The sequence below is a fragment of the Monodon monoceros genome, unplaced genomic scaffold, assembly GCF_005190385.1.
Source record: "Monodon monoceros isolate NGI ecotype Baffin Bay Population unplaced genomic scaffold, NGI_Narwhal_1 Super_Scaffold_22, whole genome shotgun sequence".
NCBI classification, from domain to species: domain Eukaryota; kingdom Metazoa; phylum Chordata; class Mammalia; order Artiodactyla; family Monodontidae; genus Monodon; species Monodon monoceros.
Genome location: NW_021703779.1, coordinates 32,063,434 through 32,087,542, shown reverse-complemented (window position 1 = coordinate 32,087,542; position 24,109 = coordinate 32,063,434). Strand labels below are relative to the sequence as shown.

General features: G+C 36.4%; 1 protein-coding gene across 1 annotated transcript in view; it reads right to left on the bottom strand.

Moving 5' to 3' along the window:
• CFAP47 (cilia and flagella associated protein 47) overlaps positions 1 to 24,109 on the bottom strand; it is a 489,073-nt gene that overhangs the window by 403,649 nt on the left and 61,315 nt on the right. Inside the window, 6 exon segments of the mRNA XM_029240167.1 lie at positions 3,916 to 4,047; positions 5,325 to 5,447; positions 8,479 to 8,609; positions 19,705 to 19,935; positions 19,938 to 19,945; positions 20,245 to 20,461. Coding sequence (XP_029096000.1) covers positions 3,916 to 4,047; positions 5,325 to 5,447; positions 8,479 to 8,609; positions 19,705 to 19,935; positions 19,938 to 19,945; positions 20,245 to 20,461 — 842 coding nt within the window.

The following is a 24,109-nucleotide window of genomic DNA, read 5'->3' as shown; positions in this document are numbered from 1 at the left end:
ATAACATTTTATAATTTAAATAATCATAACTTATTATAAATGTCACAAGACTTATTCTGGCAGTTATCATCCCATTTCTTGTGATGTAGAATTGATATTCCTAAAGGAGTGAATTTTCAACTCTTAAAAACTTCCATCACAAATGGGACCTCGTGAATTTGACTGAAGAGTTCTACCCATTTGCCTTGACATTATTGCTTCAAACTCTGTGTGAGCCTTTTGTATTTACCTAATTCCAAAGGAATATTCAAAATTAAAACAAGCAAGAAACTGAGTGCAAACACAGAAAGATACTAATATCCAAAACAACCATAATTCTAATGAGAGCAGCTAAAAATTGCTGAGTATATGGGCCAAGTATACTGCTAAATACATTATCTCCTTTTTAATCTTCAGTATTCTGTTAATACCCTAATTTCCAAGTGAGGAAAACTGGGGCTTAAGGTCACAAAACTTGAAAGCAGCAGTGGCTAAACTTGAACCAAGAACTGCCTGAGCACTCAATTTCTTCCAAGAAATTTAAGACAGTGAAATAAGAATTTAGTCATGTAACTCCTACAAAATAAGAACTATAGATTACATGAACATATAATTGTCTAATCAAAATCTCAGAAGCACAAAAATATCATTCCCTGAAAGCCCTACCTGTACAAGAACAGGTTAGCAGTCAACTTCGAGATTTAAATCTAAATGTATATTAAAAAAAGAGATATGAGTGTATTTCACTCTTTTGATAGAATCAGTGGCATTGTTTACAGGTAAAGAAAACACAAAATACCATTTTTTCAGAATTATTAAGGAAAGTGAGTGCCATCTAGACAATCTTATTAACCGAATTGCTTAATTCATACTACTATATGATTTCTGTATTTTATTTACAGAATATATAGTACCTAAAATACTTGACTAAAATCATAAGAAGCATAACTTAATGCTTCAGAGGTAATTACAAGTCAATATATGCTTCACTGATGAACGCCATATGTAAGTCTCAACACCCCCATGGCTGCCTTTTACTCACTTCTCCTTTCGTGGTAACTGAAGATTCCAGGCTGCCATAACCCATTTACTACCCTCACCAATTGCTCGCTTGACCTTTTCATCTCCTGAGACTTAATCTGTACCCTGGACAATATCACCCGTCACAAATCCATGGCCTCAGAAACCATACATTCATCCGTCCCTCTCTTTCTCACAACCCTCTCTCATCCCTGCTTTCTCACCCATTTTCAGAGACTAGAGTTCCACGATGTCACATGTGTGATGTTTCCCTGATCAGCCCCAATTAACCTGTCCCCATTTTCTCCGTTATTCAACAAAGTTTATCATTCCAACTTCTCATCAATATATTCGATCCACTTATACTCATCTTGATTTTCACAGGGGTAACAGAAATAACCTCTATCATCTCTAAGATTAATCCTTAGCCTTCAGACCAACATGTATAAGCAATGGCCTCTTTACTAGACACCTCTACATAGGGATGCAAAAGGTGCCTCAAACTCATGATTTCCCTCTAAAATATGCTACTCATCCTCTAATCTTTCTTCGAATGTTGTTACCACCTGTCTCACACTTGACTTACCTGTTTTATTTACATGTGACCCTTTTCAATCATCAAACCCTAAACATTCATCTCCTAAATTTGACTAGAATTTGTCTAGAATCCTACCTCCTGAGAACACGATCTTCTCCTGCCTGGACATCATCAGCGGACTAATAACTCTGCACTGGTCGCAGTTTAACACTGCTCTATAACCAAAGTGATGTCTGAAAAATGCAAATCTGAGTGTGAAACTCTCCGTGCTTAAAAACTCCAAGCTCTTAAGATGAAATTTTGACTTCCTAAGTTGTTGCTAAGGACCTGTGTGACTAAAATTTATACAGGCCTCTAAATACATCTTTCCCCACTATCATCCATTCAATCTATAACCAAGTCATGTTAAACTAAGTTTTTCATATCTGCCTTGTAGCTCTCCCTCTCCTCCCATATGCCTGAACACATTCAATTTTGTCTTCCTTGAATACTCTTTCCTCCTCTCCTCCCTCACCCCACTACTACCCCTTTCCTCTGGCTGATTCTTAACTCTGGTGTCTTTCAGATTTATCTTCCCCTAGGAAACTGCCCCTGACCATTTAAGCATGGGTTGCAAACCTCTCCCGTATATGCCCCCAGCCTACTGTATTTCTCCATCATAGTACTTATTACATTATCTTTTAATTTTGAGTTGTTTGCATCCCCCATCATATTGTACATTCTTAGAGACCAAGGACCCTAGTTACCTTGTTCAATTTTGCATTCCTAGCAACTGCAGCAGAGCCTAACACATAATATGTGCCCAGTAAGTACGCATGGAATGGATGAATAAAGGAATCTCATTATAATATACTGTTAAAAAGGTAAGCTTTGTAAAAACAGCATGGTTCTCTAAAATACAGTGGAAACTAATCTCAGTAAAACCTATATTTTAGTGGCTATGTTTTTTATTTTTTCCAAAATAATATACAAAAATTCTGCCCAAATATCAGACCGTATACCACAATATACACTTTATAAACATCTTTCAATCTATACTTTTGTTTTTGTAATTTATTTGTTTTACTTATTTATTTTTGGCCGTGCTGGGTCTTCGTTGCTGCGCATGGGCCTTCTCTAGCTGTGGCAAGCGGGGGCTACTCTTCCTTGTGGTGCACGGGCTTCTCATCGCGGTGGCCTCTCTTGTTGTGGGGCAGGGGCTCTAGGCGCACGGGCTTCAGTAGTTGTGGCGCGTGGGATCTAGAGCCCAGGCTCAGTAGTTGTGGCGCACGGGCTTAGTTGCTCCGTGGCTTGTGGGATCTTCCCAGACCAGGGCTCAAACCCATGTCCCCTGCATTGACAGGCGGATTCGTAACCACTGAACCACCAGGGAAGCCCCCTATACTTCTTTATAAAAGTAAGATATAATTATTAGGTTGTTTATTTGGGGGCCAGGCAAATTGGTGTTTATTATATTAAGCTAAATATTATTTAAGAACTAATGATTATGGGAAATTGGAGGATATCTCTTAAGCCGTTCATTTTGATCTGATGATAGTGCACATATTACTTTTTTAATGTGAGTAAATGTACACAGTTGATCATCAAATTGAAGATTAAGAGCATTCCGTTCCATGAGTTTATAATAAGTAAAATTTACTACAGACTGGTCTTACATGTTTTATTTATTCTGTTTAATGAACACTTAGCGAAGTCCCTAAAATCAAGGTAATACCTTTTCATTTACATAATTCCCAGAACATAAAATAGTAAAACATTTTATGTGTGCTATAAAATACAGATATTAACGTCATATACAATTTTCCTATAATTCCTATAGTCATTAAAGCTATTTAAAATTAGCATTCCAAAACTGATTATTTTTTCCTTAGGTATCTAATTAACACCATGGAAAAAACAATCCTTTGCTCTGTGACTAGTGAGGGCTTGTCACAAGTTAGAGATGCCAAATATTCCAAGTTCATGTGAAAAATGCCTCATATCAATGAAATGTATCCATTTCAACTTAGTAGAAACTTCCATTAGCAACTTTCATCAAAAATATTTTCTACAAATCCTCTTGCCAAGTTCTGCTAACCATTTTTACAACCGATGTATAAGTAAGGTTGTTTATTTTTTAGATTTCTAAAAACTGCACCTCTTTAGAGCTAACTCAATTAGAAATTTAGAATAGAAAAATAACAGAAATTTTTTAAATTACTCTTTAGTGTCATAATATTAAAACCCATCCCCATTAGAAGAAATCATTAAAATAAGCTTTCTAAGAATAAACATGTATATAACATTTTATAGAATTATACCTACTATTATAAATATCATAACCAAACAAATCCACAGACACATATATAAGGAGAAAACACACATATGCATAAACATACCTTTGCTCCTGTATCAAATTTTCCTGCTACAGTAGGAGTACAGGAGGTATTGAGAACAGTTAGCACCCCCAATGGAATGATTCCTTGTGATGGAACAACATCAATCACAGACAAAAGACTCTGGTCACAAACCTATAATCAAAAATTTGTAGAAATGTCACTTATCCTTTAAAGTTATTGTTCCAAAGCTTTCATAGGAAAACTTCTAGACCAGTACATAGAGAGAGGACCTACAGGCACACAGCATGAGATGGTTTTGAAATAGATTTTCGAACACCAGACAAACAATTTGAACTTCAACAAGGATTTGCACCCCTAACCCAGCAAACAGAACTTTTAGCAATGGCATCTTCCAATTCAAACAGGACGATGAAGCTTATTATCTGAAGTGTTTTCAAGACTTTGCAAAACTTACAAGGAAAGGATGAGATGTATCTGTTGGAGAGATGCCAAAATTCTAGATACTATTTTGATAGCCTGTCTTTTCCCTGATCCTAAAAAACTGAAAGCAAAGTTAGTGGGGAGGCAAGATGATAAAGTAACCTACTCTTCTTTATTATTTCCTTTATAGCCTAATGTCTAAGATATCATTTTGACCTTCAAAAAAGTAACTTACCAAAAGAGTTAAGGTGTGGTTTGTCAGAGGCCAATTTAGGCTTATCTATCATGCCTTAAGTCAGAATAATTTGAAGGGAAATTGGTTAACATATTTTAGGGGATGAGGGAACAAACAGACTTCAGAACTAATTCTGAAGCAACAGAGTAGAAAAGGGTATCCTCCTTTGCTTGTTTGGGCAGAAGACATGTAAATACAAGCTTGAAAGAAAGATCTCAAATGCTAACCTCTACTGTCACTATTTATTAAGAGATGTTAATGTTTCTCAGTTAAAAAAAAAAAAACCTCTATTACCAATTTAAACACCACCCGCCCCACAATTTAAATCAGGAGTAACAACTATAAATAGAATATCTTTAGAATGGTCTTGATCTAGGTCCCAGTTGCTACCATAACAGTCTTGATGACAGAGTGAAAACGAGGAAAAAAAGGAAAAGCATGTAATTAAATACTGGATGTAACATAAACACTGCATATTTTTTTAATGTTAGTTTTTTTGAAATCATCTTTTTTTCCCAATAAAACAAAATAACAGAAAGAAAGCAAAAGAGGGGTAAGAGGAGAAGGAAGGGAGAGATTAAGGAAGGAAGGGAGAGATAGAGACAAATTTTATGGGAAACTAAAAGGATAAAGTAGATGAAATGTATTCAGATAAATCTGATATGAAATACCTAAATATTAGCATTAGTCAATCTATAAAGACTAAAGTATTCATGGCATAGAACTCATGGCAATAAATAGTTCAAATTATAATGTGATCTGATCCAAGTAAGATTTCCAGATTCTACATTACCTTGAAATAAGCATGGTTTGGTCCTACATTGTGAAGAATGGCTTTTCTCCAAGTTCTTAAACCTTGAGGGCTATCACTGAAGAGTATCCTTGGCTCTAAAAGAACGACCTTGGTGTGACCAAGCTAATAAGAGGAAGAAAGGGAACATGAAATTGAAATAACAGTAAACATTTTTTTATCCCCCACCAGATAACTCAAACTTTTTCAGCTTCATAGAAATTTCTAAAATACGAAGCGTTATCAGATTTTATGGTGTGCTTAAGAGAAAGGAAAAGAGTGGAATATTTACAATGTACTCCTAAACTGAGGAAGGCAGAGAGAGTAAGATAACTCTAAGGACGAAGTAAATCCATGACTGAGAATGATGTAGATTAGTCACTGAAGGGGATATTAGAGACCATCTGCCCCACTACATACAAGGTGTTACCATGTGCTACACAAAAGGAAAAAGTTCAAGGGTCATGTAAGTATGGGAAATAACATGCCAAGAGAGATTATCCAGGCATGTTTCTACTAGAAGTCTTCTCAAAGGGCTTAATATGCTGATAATGTACACTTTGCTTATCTGAGAATGGGGAGGTAGTACACTGTGATTCACAGAATTACTTAGGCACAGGACTCCCTCGCCCTGTCCTATACAAACCACTTCACAGAACTACAGCAACATAAAACACTTTTTGGAAACGTTGATATTATCCACCTCTCCCATTTTACAGGAAAGCAAACAGTAACCAAGGTGAACTAGAACCCAAGATTTCTAATTCCTCATTCAGTGCTCTTTACAATAGACCCTACTATAAATAATACATATTATTTCTTATTGTCTTAGGAGATTTTAATACATTCGTATAATTAGTTGAAGAACATGATTCGGATAACTGGAAAAATAAACTTTCAAACAAAGCTAACAAAAGATGAAATGGTCAAGTAAGTCCTTCATAATTAATGAAAAAACTTAAATGAACATTTTATTTAATTGTTTCACATTCCTCCTTCTTTACTTTCTTAAGAGTAACACTTCACTTACTCTTAAGTAAGTTCACTTAAACTCAAGGGCTTGAAAAATTGGCCAAAAATAATCTAGTTCAGTACACTGACATCTCAGAGTTTAATTCTTAACCAATCCTAGTGTAGGGAAAGTGGAAATCAAATTTTATGAGAGGGTAATGGCAAAGGCTGTGGAGGCAGATCACTTTGGATATAAATTCCAATAGGGCATTTACTGCACGTGTGAACTTGTACTAGATAATTAACCATTCTAATGCTCCATTTCCTCACCCATCAATTGAGTTATTAATACATTCCTTAAACAGTTGCTGTAAGGATTAAATGAGATAATACAAGAACGTCATTTTGCATCGTACCTGAGACACAATAATTAATAAATGATACCTTATGGTTATCAGGGGATAAGCGGGGGAGGGATAAATTGGGAGACTGGGACTGACATATACACACTACTGTATATAAAACAGATAACTAATAAGAACCTGCTGCATAGTGCAGGGAACTCTACTCAATACTCTGTAATGGCCTATATGGAAAAAGAATCTTAAAAAAAAAAAGACTGGATACATGTATACATATAACTGATTCACTTTGCTGTACACCTGAAACTAATACAACATTGTAAATCAACTATACTCCAATAATTTTTTTTAAAAAAATGATACTTATTATTAAAGCTAAGTCTACATTACTAAATTGCTCATCTTTTATTTGTTAGAAAAAATACACATGGGGTGAGTATATGAGCAAATTTATATTAGTAAACTTGTCAAACACAGTTATGTAAATAACAGTTAAAGAACTGTATACATATGTTCACCAAAAGACAGAGAATGTTAACAGAAGCACTATTACATTAGCCAAAAATCTGAAACAATCCAAACCCTCATCAGCTGTGTGATGGAAAACTGATTGTATAGTCTAACCAAATGGAATGCTATTCAGGAGTGAGAATGAATAATCTGTCACCACATGTATCAGCATAGATGCATCCCACAAACCTAATTATGAACAAAAGAAGACAGGCATAGAAGAGAACATATGGTGTGATGACATTTATATAACGTTTAAAACCAAAATTAATCTATCCTCTTAGAAGTAACGATTGTGATGATCCTGGGAGGGACACAGAGTGACTGGAAGTGTGGACTAGGGGGGTTCTTTTGTGATGCTAGTCATGTTCTGTTTCTTGATCAGGTTGATCTGGGTGTGAGTTACAAGGGTGTTACTAGTTTATAAAAAATAATTGAGTGATACATACTTTATAATATGTGCACCTTTCTGTAGTATACTATACTTCAATACAAAGTTGTAAAAAGAATTAATAAGTGATTTAAACATAGTGAAAGCAGCAGCTTATTTCAAGCCTGGGGCAAAGGAAAGACCCTATTGATTTCTGACTGCCACTTGCCATCATAAAAGTGGATGGATCTCTTATATCTTAAGGCTATAAGCTTCTTCATAGCTAAAATATGTAAGAACATGATCATGGCCTGGAGACAGAGATGGGATTTAGTAAAACAGCATTGGGTTGTGTTAAATTACTAAGAACGTTGGGAAGGGAATTTGGTACACATGTAAAGCATATCCTTGGTAATTAAGAGCCATGAAGTTAAGGTCTTCTGGGTTCTACCACAGAAAGAAAGTTAAAATTACATATTGCAGCCTTCACTTTACTTACATTTTTATTATAAGTATATTCCATATGGAATATGGAAGAATTTTATATATTTCCTTGCTATATAAATCACATGATCCATTTCATACTGAATTATTAATTACAACTAAATACGAAAAATGCAATAATATAATTTTCTTTAGTTTTCTTTGGCACTTATTAAAGAAATAATTTAATTTCAAGTGGCTCCCATGGTATTATAGTCTCTAATAACAATCTAGTATTGTTGGCACAAAAGTCTTGGATTTCTGAGTTAATTCTAGATAATACAACACATTTTTTAGCAAAGTCTTCATTTATGGTAGAGAAGTGGCTCCAAGAAGATGCTAAGACACTTTAGTTAACTAAGTATTACATGTAAAATCAGTTTTTACTAACATAGTATATATACGCAACTATATACGCATATGCATGCTCAACCAATTTATAGCCCTCAAAATAAAAATAATATTCAAGGGAAATCATTACATGTGCAAGACATTTCAGTGTCAGCATGTTTCCTTCATTGATGTGAAGAATAAATTCTCCCCTTTCCGGAGAATCAAATCCCAGCTGCCATGTCACTTCACATTCCAATAGGGAGTATGGCTCAACAGTGCCTACAGAGAATTTAGAGAGAACAAGAAATTTACCACATTTTAACTATATTTATTTTTTAATATCCAAAATAAGAGATGGCATAAACATGTAATGACATTTTATAACAAATTATTTAAATTAAACAAAATACAGGGAATACCTTATGCTCCAACTTTAATAGGCAGATCAAAATATCTGACAAAAAGTATGCCAATATATAGCAAAAAATTTTTAATTTATCAATGAAGCAACACTCTAGGATTAGAGATAACTTTACATCTAGACAGTAGAAAACCATCTGCGATCCCTGATCAAATGTCCCCTCCACATTTCTCAACACTCTGAAACACACCGGACACTCATTCAGTTTCTGGAGGAAGGAATTATCATTACCAGAGGCTTTTTTTTGTTTGTTTTAATGTTCAAATCCCTAGAGATATAACTTCTGATGTAGCTATTAGCAATTAGCACATTTCTATAATTCAAATGTATTTAGAACCCAGGAGGGTATAAGGCACATTTACTGTGAGGTGCTTTACCTGTTTAAATTCATCATCTCCTTTGGTCTAAGAAAATAATACTTGATGGAAAGAATGACTTAGAAGCTCTTCCCTCAGGAAGAGGGGATCATCTGAGATTCAAAGGCACAGGATACTGAACAGAGAGATGCGTGACCATCACAACAAACTTTGCCTTGAGTCAGGCTGACTCACATGCAACAGTAGTTTTCTCAACCTTGAAAAAGGTATAGTGCCTACCTCCTAGTTTTGCAGTGGCCATGTAGGGAGATAACAACACACATAAAGGGATTAACATAGTGTGTAATTCCCAGAAAGCACCCAGTGTCAGATATTATTATTAATACTCTTGAATGCCAATACTATAGTTGGCACAATAATTTATAAAAAGAAGAGAAACTACTCGTGGAAGAGCTAACAGTCTAGTTGGGATCCATCAGAATTATATTTGTCTATAAGTAACAATAAGTCCTGTTACAGTGGGTTAGGTAGATACGAGTTTATTTATCTTATGCAATCAGAAGTCCATGGGCGGGTATTCCAGGGCTCCCTTAACAGGTTGACAATGCCTTGAAGGAGCAATGCTCCTAGCTTCCCACACTGCCATTCCTTATCACGTGGCCTTCCTCAGTGTGGAAAGGTATCAAAGCACAGTCGTTAAAAAGAGCACAAATTCAACAGTCAGACCCCCTGGTTCAAATTTCAGCTCTGACACTTACTAGCTGAGACTTTGGACGATTTACTAAACCTATGTAACACAGATTCCTCATACATAAAGTGGGGATAACAACTGTTTCTTAGAGAATTGATAAAGGGAATAAATAAGCTAATATAAGCAGAAGTACTTCAAACAGTACCTGGCATATAGAAGGGGGATGAAGCTAAAAGAAATTTCTGTCCATATCTCATTGGCAAGAAAGGCTGGGGAAAAGAGATACGTAAATAAGAACATTGCTTCCCCAAACAAAATGAGGGTCCCATAAGGAAGGGGAATGGATATCAGATATGGGCTTAGTAACATCTACTACAACAGGAGATGGACATAAACAAATAACTGTAGGTGATGTAACAAATACACAATGGGAGTGGAAAAGAGGTTGGGTGGGGAGTTCTAAATTAGCCCAAGAAAGTGGAGGAAACTTCATCATAAGGAGATGGCATTTGAGTTGTGACTGAAGAATGAGCAGGAACTCTGCAGGAGGACAAAGTCTGCGGGAAATGTAGAAGTCAAGTGATGGTACTAGAAGTGAGTGATGTGTAGAGAAGACTGTGATGGGAAGTAACTCTGACAAAGAAGAGTCAATGCTATTTATAAAGACACATAAGCTTTCAGAGAAGAGTTGAGAGCAGCAAAAGGATTATAGATCCATGTTGAGAGGGTTAGCTCGAGGTCAATACTTTCCCTTCAACCAGCATGGCTATATATTTTTCTCCAGGAATATTATGTATAACGTGGGACAGGAGAAATAAGTTGGATGGCTGAATTGAGCATGGCTGGGATTGGCAGGGAAGGTACTACAAACGGCCAAGGAGTGACAGAATTGAGAAAGACAATGAGAGTGAACTGACTGAAGACAAGGCTGAGGACTGAGTGGACTCAAGAGTTCAGTATGGTTAAAGACAACAAGGATGAACACATAAGAAAACAAGCAGAAACATAAACAATATCTAATGAAAAAGTCATATGAGAAACCAATTCTATCTTAGAAAACATCAATCCACTCTTCCATTCTCCCCTTATAATATCCACTATCCAAATACAAATCCAAAATGTATCATGCCTCAGGAAAAAAGGACAATCACAACATAAAATTTAAATTATAACTCTTCACTTTAGTTTACAAAAAAATAGAGAGGGATATGATTAAATGCATTATGTAGGATGTAAAACCAATTCTAGGGGCACAAAAATTTGCTACCCCAAAATGTGTCTCTTTGGCATGAGGATTAATTTAAGCTGATTATTATTATTATTATTTTTTTATTGCAGTACGCAGGCCTCTCACTGTTGTAGCCTCTCCTGCTGCGGAGCAACAGGCTCCAGACGTGCAGGCTCAACGGCCATGGCTCACGGGCCCAGCCGCTCCATGGCATATGGGATCTTCCCAGACCGGGGCACGAACCCATGTCCCCTGCATCGGCAGGCGGACTCTCAACAACTGCGCCACCGGGGAAGCCCTAAGCTGATTATTTTTAAGAAACAGAAGAAGACTCAGGAAGTTTTTTCTTGTTACCTCTTCCTTAACTGCCTAAAAGAATTTAGATAAAGGGCTAGTTCCCAGAATAGAGCTATCACCAGAGATACATGCAAAGAATATGGGCTGGCTATCATAGGGGAGACTCAGCTGGGCCTAGAGACCAAGTCTACTCTGTGTACCACGACCCAGGAAACATCTGTTTACCAAACATTTGCTTTTCCATCTGCATGTGAATTCCCTTTCCCACCTTTGCAGCCCCAATCCACTACCCCCAACATCCTCTTTTGTCTTTAGCTGAAGATGACATTTAAGGTGAGGATTTGGCCACTCTGGCAAGTTATGGGGTTTTCCTGGGTCTGTCTCACGGATACATGTTATTAAACTTTTGTGTGATTTTCTCCTGTTAATCTGTCCCATGTCAGTTTAATTCTTATACCAACTAGAAGAACCTAAGGGTAGAAGAAAACTTCTTCTTTTCCAACACGATATAACAAAAGGGATGTAAGAAAAATAACTCAATAAAAAGATTTACACAGGAGACCTTCAAGATGGTGGAGGAGTAAGACGTGGAGATCACCTTCCTCCCCACAAATACATCAGAAATACATCTACATGTGGAACAACTCCTACAGAACACCTAGTGAATGCTGGAAAAAGACCTCAGACCTCCCGAAAGTTATATATATATTTTTCCGTTTTCTCTTTTTGGGAGTATGTATACGTATGCTTAGTTGTGCAATTTTGTCTGTATAGCTTTGCTTTCACCATTTGTCCTAGGGGGCTGTCTGTCTGTGTTTTGTTGTTTTTTTCCTTACTATAGTTTTTAGAGCTTGTTATCATTGGTGGATTTTTTTATTGGTTTGGTTGCTCTCCTCTTTCTTCTTCCTTTAATGACTTTTTAATTTTTTTTTTTTTTTTTTTTTTTTTTTTGCGGTACGCGGGCCTCTCACTGCTGTGGCCTCTCCTGTTGCAGAGCAACAGGCTCCAGACACGCAGGCTCAGCGTCCATGGCTCGTGGGCCTAGCCACTCCGCGGCATGTGGGATCTTCCTGGACCGTGACACGAACCCATATCCCCTGCATTGGCAGGCGGACTCTCAACCACTGCGCCACCAGGGAAGTCCTGACTTTTTAATTTTTTAAAATATTTTCTTTTATTTTAATAACTTTCTTTTATTTTATTCCTTCTTTCTTTCTTTCTTTTTTTCTCCTCCCTTTTCTTCTGAGCTGTGTGGCTGACAGGGTCTTGGTGTTCCGGCCAGGTGTCAGGCCTGTGCCTCTGAGGAGGGAGAGCCAAGTTCAGGACACTGGTTCACCAAAGACCTCCCAGCTCCACAAAATTTCAAATGGCTAAAGCTCTCCCAGAGATCTCCATCTCAAGGCTAAGACCCAGCTCCACTCAACAAACAGCAAGCTACAGTGCTGGACACCCTATGCCAAACAACTAGCAAGACAGGAACAAAACCACACCCCATACCAGAGAAGCTGCTTAAAATCATAATAAGGTCAGAGATACCCCAAAACACACCACCAGATGTGGTCCTGCCCACCACAAAGACAAGATCCAGCCTCATCCACCAGAACGTAGGCATCAGTCCCCTCCAGCAGTAAGCCTACACAACCTACTGACCCAACCTTAGCCACTGGGGGCAAACACCAAAAACAATGGGAACGAGAACCTGCAGCCCGTGAAAAGGAGACACCAAACACAGTAAGTTAAGCAAAATGAGGAGACAGAGAAACACACAGCAGATGAAGGAGCAAGGTAAAAACTCAACAGACTAAACAAATGAAGAGAAAATAGGCAGTCTACCTGAAAAAGAATTTACAGTAATGATAGTAAAGATGATCCACAATCTTGGAAATAGAATGGAGAAAATACAAGAAACGTTTAACAAGGACCTAGAAGAACTAAAGAGCAAATAACAATGATGAACAACATAATAAACAAAATTTAAAATTCTCTAGAAGGAATCAATAGCAGAATAACTGAGACAGAACAGATAAGTGACCTGGAAGATAAAATAGTGGAAATAACTACTGCAGAGCAGAATAAAGAAAAAAGAATGAAAAGAACTGACGACAGTCTCAGAGACCTCTCAGACAACATTAAACGCACCAACATTCGAATTATAGGGGTTCCCAAAAAAGAAGAGAAAAAGAAAGGGACTGAGAAAATATTTGAAGAGATTATAGTTGAAAACTTCCCTAATATGGAAAAAGAAATAGTTAATCAAGTCCAGGAAGCACAGAGAGTCCCATACAGGGTAAATCCAAGGAGAAATACACCAAGACATATATTAATCAAACTGTCAAAAATTAAATACAAAGAAAACATATTAAAAGCAGCAAGGGAAAAACAACAAATAACACACAAGGGAATCCCCATAAGGTTAACAGCTGATCTTTCAGCAGAAACTCTGCAAGCCAGAAGGGACTGGCAGGACATATTTAAAGTTATGAAGGACAAAAACCTGCAACCAAGATTACTCTACCCAGCAAGGATCTCATTCAGATTTGATGGAGAAATTAAAACCTTTACAGACAAGCAAAAGCTGAGAGAGTTCAGCACCACCAAACCAGCTTTACAACAAATGCTAAAGGAACTTCTCTGGGCAGGAAACACAAGAAAGGAAAAGATCAAAAATAACAAACACAAAATAATTAAGAAAATGGTAACAGGAATATACATATTGATAAATACCTTAAATGTAAATGTATTAAATGCTCCAACCAAAAGACACAGACTGGCTGAATGCTTATAAAAACAATACCCGTACATACGCTGTCTAAAAAAGACCCACTTCAGACCTAGGGACACATACAGACTGAAAGTGAGGGGATGGAAAAAGATACTCCATGCAAATGGAAATCAAAAGAAAGCTGGAGTAGCAATTCTCATATTAGACAAAATGGACTTTAAAATAAAGACTATTACAAGAGACAAAGAAGGACACTACATAATGATCAAGGGATAAATCCAAGAAGATGATATAACAATTGTAAATATTTATGCACCCAACATAGGAGCACCTCAATACACAAGGCAAATGCTAACAGCCACAAAAGGGGAAAACGACAGTAACACAATCATAGTAGGGGACTTTAACACCCCACTTTCACCAAAGGACAGATCATCCAAAATGAAAATAAATAAGGAAACACAAGCTTTGAATGATACATTAAACAAGATGGACTTAATTGATATTAATAGGACATTCCATTCAAAAACAACAGAATACAATTTCTTCTCAAATGCTCATGGAACATTCTCCAGGATGGATCATGTATTGGGTCACAAATCAAGCCTTGGTAAATTTAAGAAAACTGAAATTGCATCAAGTATCTTTTCCGACTACAATGCTATGAGACTAAATATCAATTACAGGAAAAAATCTGTAACAAATACAAACACATGGAGGCTAAACAATACACTACTAAACAACCAAGAGATTACTGAAGAAATCAAAGAGGAAATCAAAAAATACCTAGAAACAAATGACAATGAAAACACGACAACCCAAAACCTATGGGATGCAGCAAAAGCAGTTCTAAGAGAGAAGTTAATAGCAATACAATACTACCTCAAGAAACAAGAAACATCTCAAATAAACAACCTAACCTTACAGCTAAAGCAATTAGAGAAAGAACAATAATAAAGCCCCAAAGTTAGCAGAAGGAAAGAAATCATAAAGATCAGATCAGAGAGAAATGAAGGAAACAATAGCAAAGATCAATAAAACTAAAAGCTGGTTCTTTGAGAAGATGAACAAAATTGATAAACCATTAGCCACACTCATCAAGAAAAAAAGGGAAAAGACTCAAATCAATAGAACTAGAAAATAAAAAGAAATAACAACTGACACTGCAGAAATACAAAGGGTCATGAGAGATTACAACAAGCAACTATATGCCAATAAAATGGACAACCTGGAAGAAATGGACAAATTCTTAGAAGAACACAATCTTCCAAGACTGAACCAGGAAGAAAGAGAAAATATAAACAGACCAATCACAAGAACTGAAACTGAGACTGTGATTAAAAATCTTCTAGCAAACAAAAGCCCAGGAGCAGATGGCTTCACAGGCAAATTCTATCAAACATTTAGAGAAGACCTAATACCCATCCTTCTCAAACTCTTCCAAAATATACCAGAGGTAGGAACACTCCCAAACTCATTCTACAAGGCCACCATCACCCTGATACCAAAACCAGAAAAAGATGTCACAAAGAAAGAAAACTACAGGCCAATATCACTGATGAACATAGATGCAAAAATCCTCCACAAAATACGAGCAAACAGAATTCAACAGCACATTAAAAGGATCATACACCATGAACAAGTGGGCTTTATCCCAGGAATGCAAGGATTCTTCAATATACACAAATCAATCAATGTGATACACCATATTAACAAACTGAAGGAGAAAAAGCATATGATCATCTCAATAGATGCAGAGAAAGTTTTGACAAAATTCAACACCCATTTATGATAAAAACCCTGAAGAAAGTAGGCATACAGGGAACTTTCCTCAATATTATAAAGGGCATATATGACAAACCCACAGCCAACATCGTCCTCAATGGTGAAAAACTGAAACCATTTCCTCTAAGATCAGGAACAAGACAAGGCTTCCCACTCTCACCACTAGTATTCAACATAGTTTTGGAAGTTTTCGTCACAGCAATCAGAAAAGAAAAAGAAATAAAAGGAATCCAAATTGGAAAAGAAGAAGTAAAGCTTTCACTGTTTGCAGATGACATGATACTATACATAGAGAATCCTAAAGATGCTACCAGAAAACAACTAGAGCTAATCAATGAATTTGGTAAAGTAGCAGGATACAAAATTAATGCACAGAAATCTCTTGCATTCCTATACACTAGTGATGAAAAATCTGAAAGAGAAATTAAGGAAACACTCCCATTTACCACTGCAACAAAAAGAATAAAATATCTAGGAATAAACCTACCTGAGGAGACAAAAGACCTGTATGCAGAAAATTATAAGACACTGATCTAAGAAATTAAAGATGATGCAAACAGATGGAGAGATACACCATGTTCTTGGATTGGAAGAATCAACTGTGTGAAAATGACTATACTACCCAAAGCAATCTACAGATTCAATGCAATCTCTATCAAACTACGTATGGCATTTTCCACAGAACTAGATCAAAATATTTCACAATTTGTTTGGAAACACAAAAGACCTCGAATAGCCAAAGCAATCTTGAGAAAGAAAAACGGAGCTGGAGGAATCAGGCTCCCTGACTTCAGACTATACTACAAAGCTACAGTAATCAAGACAGTATGGTACTGACACAAAAACAGAAATATAGATCAATGGAATAGGATAGAAAGCCCAGAGATAAACCCATGCACATATGGTCACCTGATTTTTGATAAAGGAGGCAGGAATGGACAGTGGAGAAAAGACAGCCCCTTCAATAAGTGGTGCCGGGAAAACTGGACAGCTACATGTAATAGAATGAAATTAGAACATGCCCTAGTGCCATACACAAAAATAAACTCAAAATGGATTGAAGACCTAAATTTAAGGCCAGACACTATCAAACTCTTAGAGGAAAACATAGGCAGAACACTCTATGACATACATCACAGCAAGATCCTTTTTGACCCACCTCCTAGAGAAAGGGAAATAAAAACAAAAATAAACAAATGGGTCCTAACGAAACTTAAAAGCTTTTGCACAGCAAAGGAAACCATAAACAAGATGAAAAGACAACCTTCAGAATGGGAGAAAATATTTGCAAATGAAGCAACTGACAAAGGATTAATCTCCAAAATTTACAAGCAGCTCATACAGCTCAATATCAAAAAAACAAACAACCCAATCCAAAAATGGGCAGAAGACCTAAACAGACATTTCTCCAAAGAAGATATACAGACTGCCAACAAACACATGAAAGGATGCTCAACATCATTAATCATTAGAGAAACGCAAATCAAAACTACAATGAGATATCATCTCACACCGGTCAGAATGGCCATCATCAAAAAATCTACAAACAATAAATGCTGGAGAGGGTATGGAGAAAAGGGAACCCTCCTGCAGTGTTGGTGGGAATGTAAATTGATACAGCCACTATGGAGAACAGCAGGGAGGTTCCGTAAAAAACTAAAAACACAACTACTATACGACCCAGCAATCCCACTCCTGGGCATATGCCCTGAGAAAACCGTAATTCAAAAAGAGTCACGTACCACAATGTTCATTGCAGCTCTATTTACAATAGCCAGGACATGGAAGCAACCTAAGTGTCCATCAACAGGTGAATGGATAAAGAAGATGTGGCACATACATACAATGGGATATTACTCAGCCATAAAAAGAAATGAAATTGAGTTATTTGTAGTGAGGTGGATGGACCTAGAGTCTGTCATACAGAGTGAAGTAAGTCAGAAAGAGAAAAACAAATACCATAAGCTAACACATATATATGGAATCTAAGAAAAATAAAATAAAAATGGTTCTGAAGAACCTAAGGGGAGGACAGAAATAAAGACGCAGACGTAGAGAATGGACTTGAGGGCTTGGGGAGGGGGAAGGGTAAGCTGGGACGAAGTGAGAGAGTAGCACTGACATATATATACACTACCAAATGTAAAATAGATAGCTAGTGGGAAGCAGCCACATAGCACAGGGAGATCAGCTCCATACTTTGTGACCACCTAGAGGGGTGCGATAGTGAGGGTGGGAGGGAGACGCAACAGGGAGGAGATGTGGGGATATATGTATATGTATAGCTGATTCACTTTGTTATAAAGCAGAAACTAACACACCATTGTAAAGCAATTATACTCCAATAAAGATGTTAAAAGAAAAAGATTTTTACAAAGAGGCAAAAACAAAAGTGAGTAATTATTATATGAATATTCTGAGCAGCAGAAGGAAAATGACATTAGAGAAATCTAGGTATATAATATAAATTATGCATACTTTCCTCGATGCTATATCAAATAGATTCAAGTATTGTATCATTTGTGTTCTAAAAAAATTACAAGTACTTAAAGGATGGGCTTCCCTGGTGGCGCAGTGGTTGAGAGTCCGCCTGCCAATGCAGGGGTCACGGGTTCATGCCCCGGTTCAGGGGGATCCCACGTGCCGCGGAGCAGCTGGGCCCGTGAGCCACGGCCGCTGAGCCTGCGCGTCCGGAGCCTGTGCTCCGCAGCGGGAGAGGCCACAACAGTGAGAGGCCCGCATACCGCAAAAAAAAAAAAAAAAAGTACTTAAAGGCTAATGGTATTCATATTAACACTATATTCGGAATTAAATGTCTTTGTGTTTTTTGCTTTGATTTAAAAAAATGTAAGAGGTGTTATGAGCAACCCAAAGAAAAGAAAACTAAATACTAAAATCTCCCTGTAAAAATAGAGTACTAAAAACCATGAGAAGTTTATAACATTGTAATTCCACTTTTGACAAATGAAGCATTTTCACGGCATTTCCATGGCAGCCACAAGGGGGAAGCCCAGCCACTCAACACTGGCTAGGATGCAGAAATACAAGGAAAAGTACCTGTGCACTGTGCTTTTCTGACACCCTTAGTGTCATATCACGTGCTTGATCAGAACCTATAGCTGGAATGCAGATAATGTAACTACAACTGATACCTCCTGTTCAAAAAAACTGGAGAAGGTTTATCTAGAATCTCTGAAATCTGCAGAAATATTTTCTTTTTCTTCTCTGATCATTTACTCCACTTCTTTCTAGTTTGGGGCGGGACCCAGTATTTTCAGTATTAATAACAACAACAACAAAAAAGAGCTTGGTCAAATGAATCTGCTAAATATTGATAGAAGTATACCTCAAATGCTTAATAAATTATAATCTGGGATTGTGCTAAATCTATCCAGATTAATAAAACGATTAAATATGGTTATATCAATGATCTCCAGCCATAATAAAGGGACAGTCCTCCACTTCCACTTGTTAAATTTGTCAACATCTCCACCTATATCTGCACTAAAATTAAGTGAACTTAAATTAATACTCGAGCTTGTTTATAACACTCCCTGGTACCAACACTGGTAGAGTTATATAGAAGTCACGATTTGGAAATGACTGATATTCACAGGAAAAGCACCTAAGGCAAGAATTCAATGAACCAGGACTCCTCTGTGACCTGAAGTATAGTCTACTTAGATCTCAAATGAAGAGTATCTCTAAATTAGAGATAAAGAGGGAGGGAGGGGGAGAGGAAGGGAAGGACATAGGGAAGGAAGGAGGGAAGGAATGTCCCATTGTCCCAAGACCATTTGTGATTTACTTCTATGTTCTTATCACCGTTATACAGTACACACTCCAGATATGATTAATGCCTGAATACATGAATAAATGAATGTCTAAATCAAACAACAGAATAAACTATTACCTTTAGCTGGACGAATGGAAAATGCCATCCCTTTTCCTGTATTTATCAGTTGCCATTCAAATTTGACAAAATAATTCTGATGATTATACAACCTAACCATCCCCCTAAAACATGTTTTCACCAAGAAGCCTTGTGGTCTCAGTACTAGCTCATTAGCAGATAGCTCAAGTTTTACTGGCAAGACAACTGCCATCACTAGGATGTGCCCACCAGGCATACTGTTCACTGACAGGTGAAAGACCTGTAACACAGCAAAGGCATCCAAATTTAACTAACACCTCTTAACTGAATGGTAGAATTCAGTTACATGTAAAATGTATATATTATTGATTGACATCAACAATTCTTAGTAAACAATATCAAAATAATTATGAAAGGTAATTAGACTACCATTGAAATATGAATCTACAAATCTACAAATTGCTGCACATATAGTTTCTATGTTTGGGGACCAAACATAATATATACTACAATAATTGGGGTAAATATACAAAACGACATTTTGATTCTAGCAAACAGAAATTTGAAAATAAATCTTACTTCCAAAATTTTCCAATGGTGGGAGATTCAAATATCATTGAAACAGAAGTACTAGCTGTAGGTGGAATCACATATGAAAATTGGTTGGTTTTCCGAAGTTCTTGCAAATTGACATCTAACTGGATCAAAATATGAATAGGTAGCATATTAATAACATGTAGTAGACGAGTATTTGTTGAGTTCACACAAACATCACCAAAGTTAAGGACAGAGAGCCCTGAAAAAATGAACAGTTACTAAGCTTAATGTTGACAAATGTGTTCATTGACTTATTTAAGTTTTCATACTATATGCTGATCGATTAATTCGTTAAAAATAGTACTTAAAATAGTTACTATATATCAGAAATTATTAACAGAGCTTTTTATCTAAATGTCCATAATTTGAGGTGATTGGCCAAAATTCAATACATATTGTGATTATATGGAAAATTTCATGACAAAATTATTAGCACTAATTATAACTCAGTACATGAATTTGCATACTCCTACACCCTCTCCACTCCCATAAATGCATTTATGTTCACTTATCCAGAACTTACAGAAATTGGTAACTTCCCATGACTCACTGTTTAAATTTTCCCCTTTAAATGCCAGAAGTTTTTATATCATAACAATCTTAATTATGTCTTATCCTGCTTTTTTAACAGCTTAATTTAATTTTAACTGGTATACAGCAAACTGTACATGTTTAAAGTACAGAATTTCATAAGCATTGACATACGTATACACCTGAATACAGGTGAAATACCTGAAACGATCACCACAATGAAGAAAGTGAACATCCATCACTCCAAAAAATATACTTGGCCCCTTTATAGTTTCTCCCTACCACCATCCTCTGTATTCCCCCTTTCCAGACAACCACTCATCTGCTTTATGTCATTATAGATCAGTTTGCATTTTCTAGACTTTAATATGAGTGGAATAATATAGCATGTATGGTTTTTCTCTGATTTCTTTCACTCAGCAAACTCTCTAGAGATCCATTTAAGATGTTTCGTGTGTCAACAGTTCATTCCTTTATATTACTAAGTAGTAGTCTATTATAGGTGAATGTTTATGTATCACCTGTTAACACTTAGATTCTTCCCAGGTATGGCCTGTTAAAATTAAGGATGCTAAAACATTTGCAAACAAGTATTTGTTTGAAAATATGCCCTCATTTCTTTTGGATAAATATCTAGGAGTATAATCGATGGGTAATATGGTACATGTGTGTTTAAATGTTTAAGAAACTGCCAAACTGCTTTAAAGTGGTTGTATAACTTCATATTCCCACTAGCAGTGTACAAGAGTCCCAGTTTCCTCACATCTTCAGCAATAATTGAAATGGTAAGTTTTTCAGCCATTCTAATAGATTTATAGCAGTATCTCATTGTGGTGTTATTTTGTGTTTCCCTTACAATGAACAATGTTGTGCATCTTTCCATGTGCTTATTTGTCATTATATCTCCTATAAGGAAGGAAGCACATGGCTTATGATCTATTTTGATTTAGTTTTGGCACATGATGTAACTAGCACTACTTTTTTTTTTTTTTTAATCACAGCCATACTAACACGTGACGTGGTATCTCATTGTGGTTTTGATTTGCATTTCACTAATGACTAATGATATTGAGCATCTTTTCATGTGCTTACAGAGCATTTTTATGTCTTCTTGGGAGAAATGTCTATTCAAGTCTTGTGCATTTTTAATTGTGTTTCTTGTTGTTGAGTTGTAGGATTTCTTTATACATCCTGGATATTAATCACTTATCAAATATATTATTTGCAAATATTTTTTCATATTACGAAGGTTGTCTTTTCACTCTATTGATTGTGTTCTTTGATGCACAAAAAAGTTTTTCATTTTGATGAAATCTGGTTTATTTTTTCCTTTGTTGCCTATGCTTTTGGTGTCATATCCAAGAAATCATTGCCAAACCCAATGCCATGAAAAATTTCACCTGTTTTCTTCCAAGAGTTTTATAGTTTTAGCTCTTAAGTTTAGATCTTTGATCCATATTGAGTTAATTTTTGTATATGGTCACATTTGATTTTTGCTTTTTGTTTTTGTTTTTGTTTTTAACGTCTTTATTGTAGTATAATTGCATTACAATGGTGTGTTAGTTTCTGCTTTATAACAAAGTGAATCAGTTATACATATACATATGTTCCCATATCTCTTCCCTCTTGCATCTCCCTCCCTCCCACCCTTCCTATCCCACCCCTCTAGGTGGTCACAAACCACCTACCTGATCTCCCTGTGCTATGCGGCTGCTTCCCACTAGCTATCTATTTTACATTTAGTAGTGTATATATGTCCATGCCACTCTCTCACTTTGTCACAGCTTGCCCTTCCCCCTCCCCATATCCTCAAGTCCATTCTCTGGTAGGTCTGTAGCATTACTTATTGAAAAGACTATGCTTTCTGCACCTTTTTGGACCTCACTGCCTTTTACCTTTGTCAAAATTCATTTGTCCAATATATATAGGTCTATTTCTGAACCTTACTTATGTTTCATTGTTCTATATTTATGCCAATAACATACGGTTTGGTTTACTATAGCTTTAAAATAAATCTTGAAATTAAGCAGTGTTTTATCTCCAACATGTTTTCCTTTTTCAAAACTGTTTTGACTATTCTAATTACATTGCATTTCCACATGAATTTTAAAATGAGCCTGTCAATTTCTACAAAAGATCCTGATGGAATTTTGGTTGGAACTGTGGTGAATCTGTAGATTATATGGATCGTTTTTGCATATCTTCTATGACTCTGCATAACTTTTTTTTTTTACATCTTTATTGGAGTATAATTGCTCTGCATAACTTTTTGAATAAATGGAATACAGGTACAATAACTGTTTTAGTGTCATTGTCTGATAATTCTAACCTATGTATCAGTATTAATCAGATTTAACTGATTAATAATTCTCTTAATTATGGGTTATATTTTCCTGCTTCTTATGTATTGTAATCTTTGTTTGGATGTCAATATAGTAAATTTTACCTCATTAGGTACTGGATATTTTTTCATATTCCTATAATATTCTTGAGCTCTGCTCTGGAAGGAAGTTACCTCAAAACAGACTGGTCCCTCCAGATCTTTCTTTTATGAATGTTACCCGGGTCCAGAGCCGTGCTCTAAATAGTAACAATTATTCTCCACTACTGAGGCAAGAACTTCCTGAGTACTCTGCCTCAATGTCCCATGAATTATGAGGTTTCAGGACTGGTTGAGGCAAGCAATACAGAGGTGAGCCAGAAATATTAAAACAGAGATACAAGAACAAGACAAAGTGGGTCTAATAAGATCCTATTTATACCTAGAATAACCAAAGCAATCCTGAAAAAGAAGAGCAAACTTGGAGGACTTGCACCTACTGATTTCAAAACTTACCATAAAGCTACTTATCGACAGTATAGAATTCTCATTGGGATAGAAATACATATCAATGGAACAGAATTAAGAATCCAGAAACAAACCCTGACACATTTGGTCATTTGATTTTCGACAAAGGTGTCAAGGCAATTCAATGAGAAATGATAGTATTTTCAACAAATGGTGCTAGGACCATTGAATATCCATATATTATAATATAAATTTAGACTCAACTCATACCATAAACAAAAATTTTTAAAACATAAAAAGGAATTGTAGGGGCTTCCCTGGTGGCTCAGTGGTTGAGAGTCCGCCTGCCAATGCAGGGGACACGGGTTCGTGCCCCGGTCCGGGAGGATCCCACATGCCGCGGAGCGGCTGTGCCCGTGAGCCATGGCCACTCAGCCTACGCGTCTGGAGCCTGAGCTCTGCAACGGGAGAGGCCACAACAGTGAGAGGTCCGCGTACCACAAAAAAAAAAAAAAAAAAAAAAAAAAA